Here is a 16,791-nt window from a genome sequence, read left to right as displayed (position 1 = left end):
TTTCCTTCCCTGAAGAACTTCTTTTTGCATTTCTTACACAGAAAATCTGTTGGTTGCAAATCCTCTCAGTTTTTGTCTTAAAATGGCTTTTATGCTTGCCTTCATTTTTGAAGGACAGCTTCACTGGGTATAGAATTTTTGATTGAAGAACTTTTCTGTTTCAGCACCATGAATATGTCATTCCAACTTCTTCTGGCTTCCACAGTTTTGGGATGGTATCAGTCATATATCTTGTCATTATCCACTTTTACATAATGTGTTATTTATTTCCAGCTCTTTAAAGCTTTTTCTCTTTTCTTAGACTTTCAGTAGTCTGGCTGTGATGTATCCCAGGCTGAGTTTTCTTTGTTTTATTGCACTTGGGGTTCTTTGAGATTCTTAGATTTCTGTAAAGGTGAGAACTGGCTGCAAAGAACATGAAGGACATTCTGGGTTTTGTTGTGGTGGTTTCACTGATGCAAACATTTGCCAAAACTCATTGCACTTTACTCTTAGCATCTATTCATCTCACTGTATGCAGCCTAGACAAGTGACTTAAAGCTTTAATGCAAAAAAAGTGTAACCTATGGAAGCTAGATGTGTTGATTTTCCTTAATAAATGAGTCTATTAGAACTAAGTCTGGGGATTCAATTTGCCATTTCATTTCTGAGTACATTTTTTAAATCTCTGCACATATTTTGTCTTCTAAATGATATAAGTTCTGGTTAAAATGAAAAAAATAGGTAGTGTAATAAAAAAGAAAGATACTTTAAAATCGTTTTCTAAACCATTAGGGCAGGATCTTCATACTAAGAAGATGTGGTCAACAGAAAAGTAATCTATGAAACGGAAAGGGACACATCTTGAGATCTGTGTGTGTGTGTGTGTGTGTGTGTGTGTGTGTGTGTGTAGAGAGAGAAAGGAAGTTAAGGAGGAAGGAAAAGATGAATGAACTTGAAGGTGATGGGAAGGAGGATTTGTGAATTTGGCTGCTGTATTTCACGGCAGATGTTGGGGTGTGGATGCAGGCCAGTAGGCTAACACTAGGTAAATTTTTGAGCTCAAGGAGTTGAATTCTGCAGAGACACTTCACTGTCATGTGCTAATGTTCTGCTCCCCTCGGTCCTTCACCCTGTGTCAACGACTGTAAATTAACATATGACTTCTTCAGTTTATCTGTGACATTCTGTCATTTGTTCATTCATTCAACCAATACTTGTGTGCTAACTGCCTGCTAAGCATTCTTTTATGCATACGAAATACAGTAATCACAAACAGGGCAAATAGGATCCTTGCACTCATGTGTTTGTGTTTGTGTGAGAGAGAATCAGGTGATAAGAGAAATAAAGGTGACTGCAACCAATGCACACAGCAGGGTCCTGTGACAAGGAGTCCCTGAGGTGAATGCGTCTGTTAGAGCTTAAATGACCAATGAAAGCCTAAACATCACATCTCAGGCCTGAGCCAAAGGGACAGAGAGGCATATACCATCTACAGACAGAAATTTCATTGTCTTCTTGCCAGTTTCCTAGGTAGGTGAAAAAATACCATGGGAGTCACTGGATGAAAAATTAACAAAAAGGCTGGTTTTCCAAAGTGTGCTGGGCTCTTTCTGGGGAGAGAAGTTGCGGACAGTCTGTGCCTCTCCCTGGAGCCCCCTGTGTGGATGACTCACTGTCCAGGACTCAAGAGTGCAGAGAACAAAGAGAAGCAGGGCTGGCTGATGGCTGCCCCACAGCCCTGCAGCCAGAGAGGGAAGCACGGGGCTGGGGAGATAAACACACCAGGTCACGAGGCAGTTAGTCATGGTCACCTGTGTGTGTTCCCCAAGGGAACAAGATGGTAACAATACAAACTGTCTCTCCTGCTGGGTCAGCAGGACAGGAAGACTCCCAGCCAGCAAAGCTGGACATCTTACACCCGCCAAGAGCAGATGTGAACACAGCTCGATGAGGCATGTGGATGGTCATTAGTCTGCACTTGGACCACTCCCTGGAGTGTAGAGACACCCCTGACTGAGGCTCTGACTCTCCATCAATGTGAAGCTGGAGGCGGTGACTATTCATGGCTGATGCTCAATCAGTGTGGAACCAAACTGGGCTTCCTGGCAAGAGAGGTGAAAGGGAAGGACAGGGCAGAGTCCCATGGGGTAGAAGGTAAGCCTTGTTTCCAAGTCATTGTTTTCCTAGAGGGACTGCAGGAGAGCTCCATGCAGGAAGCTAACAGCTGGAAGAATGAGCGATTGTGGGAGAGCTTGGTGCAGGAGACTCAGGAGGCTAACAACCAAAAGAATGCTCCCTAAGATCAGCCGGCCTCCAGGGGAATGGACTCCATCACCTGGTGGTTCTTCACTCCTTACCATTTGCAGGTCCCTTGGTGCAGAATTCCACAAACGGGCCTAGTGGTTCACGAGCCCTACAAGGTCTTCTGGTTGGCTGTACACACCCACAGGCACTGGGATCACTGCTCTGGGAGCAGCTCCTCTCCCACAGTTTTCACATCTTTCACGTCCTTCTGGTGACATTAGACGGGATGTGCCAAGCACTGTGCCAACGTTCAGGAGTGTTCCAAGGCTGTGATACTTCACTCCTGCCTTCTGGAGGCCTCTGGTCAATGTAGGATGTCACACATCTGTCCCCTAGGGTGACGTGTTGCCAAGGGTTCTCATCTGACAAAGCCTCCTCGCTGGAAGGTGGTGAGAATTTGGGGAGCAACATGTAGAAGGGGCTTTCCGCCTCCGAATGATAAACTAAGACAACTGAAGTTCTCAGAAATGCGGCCCATGAACCTCAAAATTGCTTTTAAAAAGTGCTCCCTCTGGATTTTGACAGCTTGTTTTGCAGAGCAGATTTTAGGTGTGTATTATTTATTTTATATTTTTTTCCTTGCATATCCTTTCTGACCCAACGCCCCAAGGCTGCTGCTTGGTTGAAAGTAAACGTGTGGACAGCCAACCACACTTCTTATATTTTGGATCATCTTAAAAATGACTGAAGCATTTATTCCCAAATGGCTGCCCTCTGCTACACCTGGGCTGCAGTACAGTCCCTGAGGATTGAAGTTGGGGCACTGAGTAGTCTGACAAACATGTGACACCCCAGAACCAGGGGTGACGAGGGCTAGGATCTCCAGTCAGGAGCCACATCTGGTGGATATCTAGATTACTCCCTCTTTCTGCATGTTTTCCTCTGGACTTGGCAGGGTTTCCACCTACAGGGAAGCAGTGAGCAGTAAGGTCAGTCCTGGACTGCTGGCACCCCGGGAATGACCACTGATAGCCCCTCCCCATGTGCCAGGTGGAGACCTGGAGCTCCGGGCCTGGGCAGGGCATCTGTGCAGAAAGACGATGTGACAGTGGATGAACCATGCTCTACCTCACCTTCTCAGGCCTGGGAAGAGAAACACAGAGACCATCCAAAAACCTTGGACTCTTAGGTTCCCAGGGGCAGAAGTTGTAACGTGGTTAAAAGAAAAAAAGTAAAAGCAGCAAAAAATAGTGGTAACTCGCTTCTCTTAGTCCTATAGGTGGTTTACCGAATTGGCCCAAAGCCCTAGCTCAGAGGTTTCACTTTTACATGAAAAGTTTTCCCAGCGTGAGTAAATATCATACACGTTCCTGATGCCCCCAGCCTTATTCAGCCTCTGAGGGCTGTCCTGCCTCCAAGAGGAAAGACAAGGCTCATGGCAGAGGAGAGTCGGGAGCTCTGCAGAGGGCAGGGCAGCTTCCTGACCCCTGCCTTTGAATCTGTTGGCTGAAGCCTGCCCTTGACTTCATGCAAAGGCATTGGCCGCTCAACGAGAGGCCTCAGAGATTGTGCCCTTGGAAACGCCTTCCTCTTTCTGAGTGGGGCTGGTTAATCAATTGATTCCATGAAGAGAATTCTTCATCTCCACGTTGGATGTTTGTATTGGCCTGCTGTCCGCCAAACCCACCCACGCAGGGCCGTGAGAATGTGCTAGGAAAGCCTTTTTCTTTGGGTGCTTGAACTTGAGTTATTCAATTTGGCCTCTTGTCCATAGTTCAGGCTTTCAGACTTTAGCAGGAAATTTTCAGTGTGCTTATACAACGTCCTGTGTATTTTAATACACTTCTACCTGAATAGCTTTCTTTTTCCCCCCTCTCATAGAACATCGCAACAAGACAACTACCTCATGACATTATGAATCCAGTGTGTATTTACAACTGGAGTTCTGAACGTTGGCTCGATTTCTTCTTGGAAACGGTGAAATTAGAGAAAGTGAAAGTGTGTGGTGGGTCCTCTCTGGGGAAGGCGGCCATGTGAAGGCCAACGGTGGGCGCCAGTGTTTACGACCCGGTCAGGCTGGATCAACACCTGCTTTGTTTGTTCCCTGTGAGTGGGACTGACCCTCAGACATCATGGAACCAGGGGGATGCCTGCTAGGCAATTTCTCGAATATCAGAACTCAGTCTCTTGCTTTTCTAACTTGCAAACGTTTTGCTTCAGCTTCTGTGGGGCTGAAGTACACAAACTACAGCCCCAGGGTCAAATATACCTCTGTGTGAAAGTTGCTCAGTTGTGTCTGACTCTTTGCGACCCCATGGACTATCCAGTCCATGGAATTCTCCAGGCCAGAATACTGCAGTGGGTAGCCTGTCCCTTCTCCAGTGGATCTTCCTGACCCAGGAATTGAACCTGGGTCTCTGGCCTTGCAGGCAGATTCTTTTCCAACTGAGCTATCGGGGAAGCCCAATCTACCTCTACCTATCAGTTTTTAAGATGATCTGCTTGAAAAAAATCGAGATAAATCATGACATTTGCATGTTAACCTGACTTCCAGATTCAGTGCCCACAAATAAGGTTTTACTGGATCATGGCCTTTATGGATTTGTTCACATATTGTCTGTGCTTTTGCACGGGGAGGGCAGAACTGTGCCCTCATCTAAGATCTTTACTGGTCTGGTCCTTGGAGCTGGAGGATTTATTGTTAGAATTTTTAATTCAGTTGAAATCTTTGGCTCCTCCAACCTATTTTCATGCCCCAGTGTGTTTTTACATACATTGTTTCCAACTAAACAAAGCTGTTACTTCCAATTTCTGTCCAATTTTTACCATCTTCATGGTACACCAGGCACTTCCTCTGCTCTTTGGTAGCATGTCTGATCTCACTGTGTTCTTGTTCTGTGCTGGAAGGCTGAAGTCTCAGCAAGGTGACTCTCACATAGGAGTCATCAAACACTTGTTTGTTTATGAATAAATTAACAAATAAATGAACAGAAGACAATTCATCAAAATATTTATTTCCCTGTTTATGCTGCTCTTCTGGAATTCCTAACCACACATAAGTAGAATTCTCTCAGCCTACCCTCTGTATCTCCCAGCTACTGTTTAATTTCTTTCTTGTTACTCTGTGTTGAGTTCTGAGTGAACTCTGTACTGCCATCCACTTCACTAAATTTATCTTTGCCTTGGTATCCAACCAAGCAATAGATACAGCTTAGTGTATCTATTGATGTAATTCACTAATTATATGACTATGTTGTAAATTCCTAAGAGATATAGTTGCTTTTGTCCGTGTCATCTTATTCATTTGTTTGTAAAAAATAATATCTTGTTTACATTTCAAGATTTAATTATTTTTTTTGAGGATCCCAAACAACTTAGTTTAAAGTCATTTTCAGCATGTTTCACAATTTTTAATTTTTGCTTTGGTGAATCCATGTCCCAGTTATCTTTTCTGGCTTTATGTTTTTTCATCATGTTTTTAAAAATTTTTTAATCTTTTGGCCATGCTGAGAGGCATATAGGACCTTAGTTCCCCGACCAGGGATTGAACCTGCCTCCCCTGCATTGGAAGTGCAGAGTCCCAATCACTGGACCACCAGGGAAGTCCCTCTTCATATGCTTTTGAATCATGTTTTGTTTCTTTGTATTGAAAGAAAAGTTCTTCTTCTTTGTCCCATTCCTTCTCTCTCTCTCTGCTCTTCTTCAAGCCCTTCCTCCACACCTCTGTGCTCACCTCTCCTTCTGACTCTTTTGTGTTTTTCCCACCTGGACCTCTGGGGACGGAGAGTTAAGTTGTGCCCTTGGATGATGCTGGGTATTCAGGCTTTCTCACTAGTCATACCTACAATCTCTCTCCTCCCTAAGCTCCTTATAAACCATAAATGCTTTTCCAGCATCATTTTTGAAAACTGGGGAGCTGTAACCCAAACCCTTGTTTTAATCAGTGATTCCTACAGTGGCCTCCATGCTGACACTGAGCATGAAATGAAATGCTCCCCAGGAAGTCCACTTTGGTCTCCAGTGTCTGCCTCAAGGATGCCTGCACACAGCTTTTCATTTCTGTTCCATTTCTAACCTTAGAAATATTTATCTTGTGTGACTGACTGGTTATGTGTTTCTGGTGATCCTCTTCACATTTTACCTATGATCTCTACCTGTTTAGAGCCAAGAAAGTAGTTCTTACCATGTATTACTCTGTCGCCTGGAAGCCCCTGGCTCTTGGAACTTTCTGGAATTGGAAGACCCCCACAACCTCATGCCTTCCCACTTGCTTCTTGCCTCACAGATATTTGGCCGTGAGGTTCCTGCGAAGCTTTCCCTGTGCTGGAAAAAGTCCTTGCTTCTAGGATGCTCATGGTCTGTCTGAGGCCAATCAGTGTCTAGAATCAGAAGGCCCAGTGGCCCAGCATGCTGTGATTGTGGTGCCAGTCTCCTGTGGATATTCCTGACTGTAGGCCTGCAGCTGGTTCCTCCCTAGGGACTGTCTTCACCTGTAGGAAGCTGCAGGTAACATTAATCTGTAGGGACAGCCCACATCAAATTTCTGGTCGGCGATGGAGTGGGTGAGGTGCAAACACTTAGCCCTGTTGCCTCAGTCCTAGGTATCTGCGAAGGGCCATTCCCACTCCAGGCTTCCCAAGGACCAGCTGAGGGCCCCCTGGAGCTGCTTTCCAGGGCAGCATCTCCCCTGCCTCAGTCCTGCCCCTCGCTCCCCTGTCGTGTCCTTGCCTAGAGCTCTTCTCCCAGTAACTGTCTGCACAGCAGCCCCAACTCAGAGGCTGCCTCCTGGTAACCAGCCCAGGACAGCAGCTCACACTGTAAGATGCCAAGTGTTAGATACAGACACTATGCAATGTAGGGGTCAGAGGGAGGTCCTTGTGGTCAAGGTGGTAAGGAAAGATGTAGGAGCAATGAGACCTGGTCACAAGCGGTAAGTTTGGAAGCATGGGAGGAGTGGACACATGATACTGGAGGCTTCACATCCCTTTCCCTGGCCCCTCAGCCACCTCCCCCTGACCCTGCATACCCCAAGCACTGTTTTCTCTCTGATCATATCAGCTTTGGTGTGGGGAAACTTTTAGAAGAGGTTACAACACTTTAAAACTTATTAAGTAATAGTACATAAAGCCAGAGTAATAAATGATAGATCCAAATGGGAAGGGAGAGGGGAAAATATTGTTTTGGCTTCAATAATCTGCCAACAACAAAATTGGAAATAGAGATCTGAGCTTTTGCAAAGGAGGATTAAGGGGCGGGGCACGGGGGAATTCCAAGTCCCACTTGGAGACATGCCGTGGAAGATTCTGGTTCAGGCGGGAAGAATTCTGGGCGAATAAGCTCGTCGTTTATTCTTCCATAGCTTCTGCAGTGTTCCCAGAAAGCCTCTCTGACTCATTCTTTTTAGCAGAAAAGGGTTCTGAGCAGTGCTAGAATGATGGCCTCGCTGAGATTTCAAACAGCATATGTGGTCAATGTGTATTTCTTCTCTCCATTCGTATTAGTTTTGTGCCAACGAAATGGCACAAAACTTCTTGTAAGTCAGATGTTGAGTGTTAGCACCTTCTTATACTTAGCCTTGAAGCCTGACCGTCCAGTTTGTTTTGAAGTTGCAGCACGCTCTTTCCAGCTAATGCATACTAAGTCAATTCAGTTGTGTCCGACTCTTTGTGACCCTATGGACCATAGCCCATTAGGCTCTTCTGTCCATGGGATTCTCCAGGAAAGAATATTGGAGATCCCCCTCCAGGGGATCTTCCTGACCCAGGGATTGAACCCACATCTTCTGTGCCTTCTACATTGGAGGCGGATTCTTTTACCACTGAGCCACTGGGAAGCCCATCTAATATGTATTTATATTCAATCTCATTTTGAAGAGAAAAAGAAAAAAAGTTTTATGTATCAACTTGCTTTTCACTTCTTCTGTCTGGAGCCTAAAATTATGGGCGATTCATAAAACAGAAATACTTGCTTTCCAAGTATGCTTTTCTAAATGTCATGTATATAGGCCACATGGTGCTTCTACTACGTCTTTCTAAATAAATTGTAGTCAGATAATAAAAGTATTTTGGGGAAGGCTAAAGGAGACTTTAAAACGTATTTTAAAAAAAACCTCTCAAAACTCTGTATTTATACAGAATTTTCATTTAACTCATTAACTTGGGGGCTTCCCTGGCAGCTCAGTTGGTAAAGAATCTGCCTGTAGTGCAGGAAACCTGGTTCATCTCCTGGGTTGGGATGATCCCTTGGAGAAGGAAATGGCAACCCACTTCAGTATTATTGCCTGGAAAATCCTATGCACAGAGGAGCCTGGCAGACTACAGTCCATGGGGTCACAAGAGTCAGACAAGACTTAGTGACTAAACCACTATCCACAAAACCATATCACTGAATTTTTTTGCTGTTTCATTCTTACTGCAAAGAAGATTGCACAAGGCTCAGAGCTCTTCTGGAAGAATTGCTCAAATAGGGGGATGCATTGCTTCTTAATAAGAAAATTTCCAGATTAGCTTACAACAATGGGAATCATAGATCTTTCATATTAAAAGTCACCTTTAACATCACTTGAAACCATAGATCAGAAGTGGTGACTATAGCAATAACCTCTGAATTCTTTCAAGAGTGTAATAAATGAGGTGCTAGATTTATATTTAAATGCCAGTTCTTGGATGGAATCTATGGAGTAACTGTTGTCTTTTTTAAAGCTCTATTTGAGGAAATACATTAAAAATAAACAAAATCAATCAATAAAACCTAAGTTAAAGTTGATTGGAAAAACTCTACTTTTTCCTCCTTGTTATTTATTCCTTCCATTAATGTTGAATTTCTTCTGCTTAATAACCAGAGAAAACAGTGTATAATTATGCAGGTTGGTGCCATGTCATGCTGGCCATGAATTGCCTATTTTGTGAATCTGCTATCTGAGTTACTTTGAGAAATCATTTTGTAGTATATATATATATATATATATATATATATATATATATATATTATTTCTTTTAAATATATACCCCATTTTCTTATGATTCTCATTATGAATGATTATTTATTAGGTGACATATACAAGAAATATGACAATAATTCATATTTCTTGTATAAATAAGAGTGCCTACTCAAAACACATGGGCAACATAACACCCTCAATTATTCCTGTGCACACAAAATACTTCGAAAACCAGAAAAACAGAGATCATTTCTAGAAATACCCTGAGTTAATTGGAGCATGGCTGTAATTGGGGTGTGTTTATGTGAGTGTGTGTATGTGTGTGTATAAGAGAACAAATATCTTTTTACCCTTTCCTGTTGCTCTTACTCATGACTGGAGTTCCACATTTCCCTTTCACTGCCCTTCAGCCTGAAGAAGCTACATTTGTGCTTCTTTTAGAGCAGACCTCCAGGTGACAAATACTCTCAGTTTTCCTTCATCTGAAAATGTCTTCATTTGCCCTCATTCCTGGAGGATGTTTTCACAGGGTATAGAATTCTGGGTTTGTAATTCTTTTCTTTCATAACTTTAAAGATGTCATTCCAGCTATCCTGGTCTTCATCATTTGTGATGAAAAGCACATAGTAATTCAAACTGCTGTCCCCCTGTGTATAATGTGACATTTTCTTCTCTCTGCTTTCAGAATTTTTCTTTTCCTTGGGTTTCTAGCAGGTTGGTTATTCTGAGTCTGGCATGGTTTTTTCAAGTTCATCCTTTCTAGGATTTGCGGAGCTTGTTGAATGTGTAGATTATGTCTTCAAAAAATTGGGGGAACTTTTGACTATCATCCAGTCTTTTTTCTGCACGAGCCTCTCTTTCCTCCCCTTCAGTAAACCTAATGACAGAAGTGACTCAAACATGGACCTTTGATCCTTTGATCTGAGGCCTATGAATTCTTTTACTCTCTGATATTTACAGTGGATAATTTCTATTAATCTCTTCAAGTTACTGGCTTATTTCTTTATCATCTCTACTCTACTACTGAGTCCATCAAATGAATTTTAAATTTAAGATATTATATATTTTTTTCAATTCTAAATTTCTCCTTTTTTCTGTTTCTCTACTGAAAGCTTCCATCTTTCCATTCATTTCAAGATTGTTTACCTTGAGCTCATGGAGTGTAGTTGTAATGGATGTTTTAAAGTCATTTTCTAATAATTTAAACATCTGGATAATTTCAAGGTTGACTTTATTGTCTTTTCTCTTGAGGCTTGGTCAGATTTTCCTGGTGTTTTCTATGCCAAGTAATATGGGTTTATATCCTGGTCACTTTGAGTATTATGTTATGAATCATTGGGTCATCTTAAATCCTCTGGAGAAAGTTGGTTTTTTTTCCCCTTTGTTTCTCTGTTTCAAACAGGTAATCAGTCTGGTTGTTTCAGCTCACAAGCTTTGTCTCACTTTCTGTGACTGGTGGTTCCAATGTCAGTTCTCAAAACTTCTCTTTTCTATTTGGGCCTTCCCTGCACATGCACTCCTCAGGGGTCAGTCTGGGACCCATGTGGTTCTTTATATTGTAGTTCGGTTCTCAAAGCTCCTTTGGGTCTGTTGCACACATGTGTAGCTTGGGGGTGAGACCAGAACTTGTACTGGTTTATAACAGAATTAGAGGATTCCCATTTAGTCTTCAGCTCTTGAGACCCCTTTCCCCAGTTCCCCTGGTCAGAGAGATGGAATGGGGTGAGGGAGACTTGATGTCTTCAGGGCAGGAGCCAGTTTGAAATCAGGAGTCTTTGGGGCAGGATCAGGAGGGGAAAAAAGTGTTTTGAAAGAGTATATATTTGATGGCCTTATACTCCAATTAATTAATTTAGTCTTATTGTTAGTTTGGAAGAAGTTATAGGGTTGAAACAAGATAGATACAACAAAGTCCTACTCTGTAGCATAGGGAATTGTATTCAATATCTTGTAAAAACTTACAATGTAAAAGAACCTCAAAAAGAATATATTCAATGTAAAAATTAATTAACTAATTGATTAAATTTTCTATGTTTTAGAAGACAATCTTATATAGGCAAACATTCTTCAAAAGTAAAAAAGGAAGAAGTAATAGAGGGAACGAATAACAAAAAGCTATGACATACAGAAAAGCATAGCAAAATGACAGAAATGTATCCTTATCAGTAAGTATTTTAATATAATTGGATTAAACTCTGCAATGAAAGGTAAAGGTAGCAGAATAATATATAACCCAATTATGTATTGTCTGCAGAAGATTCACTTAAAATCCAAAGAAGAGTTGGTTGAAAGTGAAAGGATAGATGTCCTATACAAATAATAACCAAAAAAGTACTGAGGTGACTACATTAATATTAGACAAAATATACATTGAGTCAAAAATATTTACAAAAGGACATTGTATATTGATAAAAAGTCAATTCAAGAACATGTAACAATTATAAACATTTACTCAACAAATAGCAGAGCCCAAAAATATATGCATTAAACAAATTGGCAGACTTAAAGGGAGAAATAGATAATCATACAGTAATAACTGGCTATTTCAATAGCCCACTTTCAATACTGGAGAGAACACCTAAATAGAAGAATGATGAAGAAAAAGAAGACTTGAACAATACTATAAACCAACTAGGCCTAACAGATAAATATGAAACCTTCCACTCAATACTAGGAGGATACATATTATTCTCAAGTTTATATGAAATATGCTCCAGGGTGGACCATATGTTAGATCATGAAAAAATTCTCACGAAATTTAAAAAGACTGCTGGAATGTGAAGTCAAGTGGGCCTTAGAAAGCATTCCTACAAACAAAGCTAGTGGAGGTGATGGAATTCCAGATGAGCTATTTCAAATCCTGAAAGATGATGCTGTGAAAGTGCTGCACTCAGTATGCCAGCAAATCTGGAAAACTCAGCAGTGGCCACAGGAATGGAAAAGGTCAGTTTTTATTCCAATCCAAAAGAAAGGCAATGCCAAAGAATGCTCAAACTACTGCACAATTGCACTCATCTCACACACTAGTAAAGCTCAAAATTCTCCAAGCCAGGCTTCAGCAATACGTGAACCATGAACTTCCAGATGTTCAAGCTGGTTTTAGAAAAGGCAGAGAATCCAGAGATCAAATTGCCAACATCCGCTGGATCATTGAAAAAGAAAACATCTATTTCTGCTTATTGACTATGCCAAAGCCTTGGTGTGGATCACAATAAACTGTGGAAAATTCCGAAAGAGATGGGAATACCAGACCACCTGACCTGCCTCTTGAGAAACCTGTATGCAGGTCAGGAAGCAACAGTTAGAACTGGACATGGAACAACAGATTGGTTCCAAATAGGAAAAGGAGTACATCAAGGCTGTATATTGTCACCCTGCTTATTTAACTTATATGCAGAGTATATCATGAGAAACGCTGGGCTGGAAGAAGCACAAGCTGGAATCAAGATTGCCAGAAGAAATATCAATAACCTCAGATATGCAGATGACACCACCCTTATGGCAGAAAATGAAGAGGAACTCAAAAGCCTCTTGATGAAAGTGAAAGAGGAGCGTGAAAAAGTTGACTTAAAGCTCAGCATTCAGAAAACTAAGATCATGGCATCTGGTCCCATCACTTTATGGGAAATAGATGGGGAAACAGTGGAAACAGTGTCAGACTTTATTTTTTTGGGCTCCAAAATCACTGCAGATGGTGATTGCAGCCATGAAATTAAAAGATGCTTACTCCTTGGAAGAAAAGTTATGACCAAGCTAGATAGCATATTGAAAAGCAGAGACATTACTTTGCCAACAAAGGTCTGTCTAGTCAAGGCTATGGTTTTTCCAGTGGTCATGTATGGATGTGAGAGTTGGACTGTGAAGAAAGCTGAGCCCCGAAGAATTGATGCTTTTGAACTGTGGTGTTGGAGAAGATTCTTGAGAGTCCCCTGGACTGCAAGGAGATCCAAGCAGTCCATCCTAAAGGAGATCAGCCCTGGGTGTTCTTTGGAGGGAATGATGCTAAAGCTGAGACTCCAGTACTTTGGCCACCTCATGCGAAGAGTTGACTCATTGGAAAAGACCCTGATGCTGGGAGGGATTGGGGGCAGGAGGAAAAGGGGACGACAGTGGATGAGATGGCTGGATGGCATCACTGACTCGATGGACCTGAGACTGAGTAAACTCCTGGAGTTGGCGATGGACAGGGAGGCTTGGCGTGCTGCAGTTCATGGGGTCACAAAGAGTTGGACACGACTGAGCGACTGAACTGAACTGAACTGAAAGCATACAAAGTGTTTTCTCAAAGTACAATGGAATGAAACTAAGAGATTAATAACAGAAGGAAAATTCACAGGTCTATGGAAAACAATGCATTCTTAAACACCAGCAAGTCCAGGAGATAACTACAAGGGAAATTTAAGATTATTTAAAGGATTTCTCCGGTGCTGCAGTGGTTAAGACTCTGTCTGCCAATGAAGAGGACGGGTTTGATCCCTGGTCAGGGACGATTCCACATACCATAGAACAATTAAGCCCGTGCACCACAGCTACTGAGCTTGAGCTCTAGAGCCTGTGAACCGCAACTACCAAGCCCATGTGCTGAAAACCATGCCTGTGCTCCGCAACAAGAGAAGCCACCACATTGAGAAACCCACGCGCTGTGAAGAGTAGCCCCCCACTCACCGCAACTAGAGAAAGCCAACACAAAGCAATGAAGACTCAGCACAGCCTTAAATAAATAAATAAATAATTTTAAAATGGTTTAAAGAGAGAAATCTATGCATATATAAAAAAAGAATACTTAAAGGCAAATGGAAACAAAACATAATATGCTAAAACTTATTGGGTGCACAAAAGCAGTGTTCACGGGGGAATTTATAGCTGTAAATAACTGTATTAAAAAAAAAGAATAATCTTAAATCAATAACCTAGATTTACACCTTAAGGAGTGGAAAGGAGAAGGGCAAACTAAAACTCAAACCAGCAACAGGAAGGAAGAAATAAAGATGAGAGCAGAGCTAAATGAAACAGAGACTAGAAAAACCATAGTGAGAATCAGCAAAACCAAAAGTTGGTTCTTTGAGAAGTTCAACAGAACTGACAGACCCTTAACTAAACTTGAAAATCAAAAATGAGACAAACTGAAGCATTTTAGTTATATTTAAAACAGTTTAGACCTTTAAGCTTCAACTTCAAGGCCAATTATCTGTTCTTTTCAGGACTTACAACTGATTGAATGGGCCCACCCAGATTATCAACAAAAAATATGTAGTCAGTTCATTACAGACTTTAGCAGTATCTGTAAACTCACAGCGACATTTGATCAGTGTTAGATTATACTGACACCTTGACAAAGCCATTACAATATAGTTTTGTTTGCTAATTTACGCTGTATCTTGCTTTCTATTTGATTGTTGCCAACACAGAGGAGCTATACTTACTTTTGCAAGATGATGTTGCATCTGAATCATTGTTGTGTATTTTTTCTAATAATTGGTCTGTGGATTAAGTTTGACATCCTATATTGATGATAAGGTCATCTGCAAATGATTCCGTTTGATCACATTACTGGCAAATAATTCTGGTTATTACAACTCTTCTTTCTTTTTCTTATCTTACGACACTGGCCAGTATACCTAGTGATAGAAATGATGAGGGCCTCAGGCGTCCTTGGTGATTCTCTGATATTAATACAACTACGTCCACAATTCCACCAGAAACAAGATATTTGCTTTAGTTATGGTATAAATTCTTTATTATCTTAAGGCCATTTCCTTCTATTCCCAGTCTTCAGAGTATTATATTGTCATAAACAGATTTTGAACTTAATGAAATTATTCTATGTATCCATTAATAAAATCATCAAATCAGCATACCAGGGTATGACTTAACATTACAGATTTTGTTACTATTAAGCCACATTTGTTTTTCTGCAACAAAGCTTATTTTGATGTATTTTTTTAACTTCAGATTCCTTTCTACTGTCTATATATTTGCCTTGAACTTTACTTAAAAAATTTTTTTTACAGTAGGTCCTTTTTGGTTATCTCTGTACATGTTGATCCCAAACTCCTAACTATCTTGCCCCCCTACCCTGCTTCTCCCTGGTAACCGTAAATTCATTCTCTAAGTCTGTGAGTCTGTTTCTGTTTTGTAAATAAGTTCATTTGTATCATTTTTAAAATTTTAGGTTCCACATATAAGTAATGTCATATGATATTTGTCTTTGTCTGACTTAGTTCACTTAGTGTTGTATTTTACTTTGCTATTTCAGCTGGTGAGCAAATATTGTTTTCAAATAATTTGTGTCTATATTCATAAGTAAAATGGCCTTATAATTTCCTTCCCTTCTCTAGCCTTATCTAATTTTGAAATTAAACTTACTCTAAATTGTAAAATCTTTTAGGCAAATTTCCTTCTTTTTCTACTCTCTGGAACTACTTTTATAAGATAGGGATTATCTGTTCCTTCAAAGTTGGCAGACTCCCTTATGAAGCTTTCTGGACCAGAGGCTTTTTAGTGGTTCCATTTTGTGGTAACATATCCTATGATAAGGGCTTCCCAGGGGCGCAGTGATAAAGAATCCCCTTGCCAATGCCAGAGCTGCAGGAGATGAGGTTCAAATCCCTGGGTCGGGAAGATCCCCTGGAGTAGAAAACAGCAACCCACTTCAATATTCTTGCCAGGATAATCCCATGAACAGAGAAGCCTAGCAGGCTTCGGTCTGTGGGGTCACAAAGAGTCAGACACGACTGGGCACACAAACATGCAAGCAAGCATCCTGTGATAAACGCATTTTCAATCAGTGTTAATCATATAATTTTATAAAGGTAATAAGTTGCTTTTAGCTTTAAACTAATAATTAAGAGAGTCATTGTTACATTTCATATACGTTTGAGTCATTCTATGGAACAGATTGCTGTGCTGTGCTTAGTCACTGAGTTGTGTCTGACTCTGCTACCCCATGGCTTGCAGCCCGTCAGGCTCCTCTGTCCATGGGGATTCTCCAGGAAAGAACACTGGAGTGGGTTGCCATGCCCTTCTCGGGGGATCTTCCCAACCTAGGGCTCGAACCCAGGTCTCCCACATTTCAGGTGGATTCTTTACCGTCTGAGCCACCAGGGAAGCCCATAGAACAGATGATGTAGACACATCTCCTTTGTGAACTTGTGGGAAGGTCAGAATGAGTGTGGTCATTCTAGCTTCACTCACGTCTTCCTGCTCTCCTCCCCAGGACACACGGGACGGTTGTTAAAGTCTCTGTGCTTCACCAGTCTCTCCTTCCTGTTGCTGCACATCATTTTCCACATCACGTTGGCGAGTCTGGAGGCACAGCACCGCATCGCACCTGGTTACAACTGTGAGTATGATGGGGCCTTTTTATCATGCTGTGAACGTGCCTAACAAAGCTATGTGTTGTGACATTCATAGAAAATCTAGGCAACACATTAAAAAAAAAAACTGTGGCAGTTTTTGGCCATTTGTTGACCTCATGCATTATAAATATATACAAAGAAATTCGTGTGCCTTGACAATGGGGTAATGTGAACGCCTTAATTAATGCATCTTCAACACATATTAGCTACTAGACTCCAATCTGTATGTAACACACTATGGCTGGGTGTAGTCTAAAAAAAAAATCG

The 16,791-nt window shown here is 41.4% G+C and overlaps 1 protein-coding gene across 4 annotated transcripts in view; it reads left to right on the top strand.

Annotated features, from left to right (window-relative positions):
- PIEZO2 (piezo type mechanosensitive ion channel component 2) overlaps positions 1-16,791 on the top strand; it is a 251,246-nt gene that overhangs the window by 69,624 nt on the left and 164,831 nt on the right. For all 4 annotated transcript variants that reach the window (XM_019986928.2, XM_070778959.1, XM_070778957.1 and 1 more), the window contains exon 3: positions 16,383-16,508. In XM_019986928.2, the coding sequence (XP_019842487.2) occupies positions 16,383-16,508 (126 nt within the window). The remainder of the gene's footprint in view (positions 1-16,382; positions 16,509-16,791) is intronic.

Source organism: Bos indicus, chromosome 24, assembly GCF_029378745.1.
Source record: "Bos indicus isolate NIAB-ARS_2022 breed Sahiwal x Tharparkar chromosome 24, NIAB-ARS_B.indTharparkar_mat_pri_1.0, whole genome shotgun sequence".
Taxonomy (NCBI): Eukaryota; Metazoa; Chordata; class Mammalia; order Artiodactyla; family Bovidae; genus Bos; species Bos indicus.
This window is presented reverse-complemented; position numbering and strand designations above follow the sequence as displayed.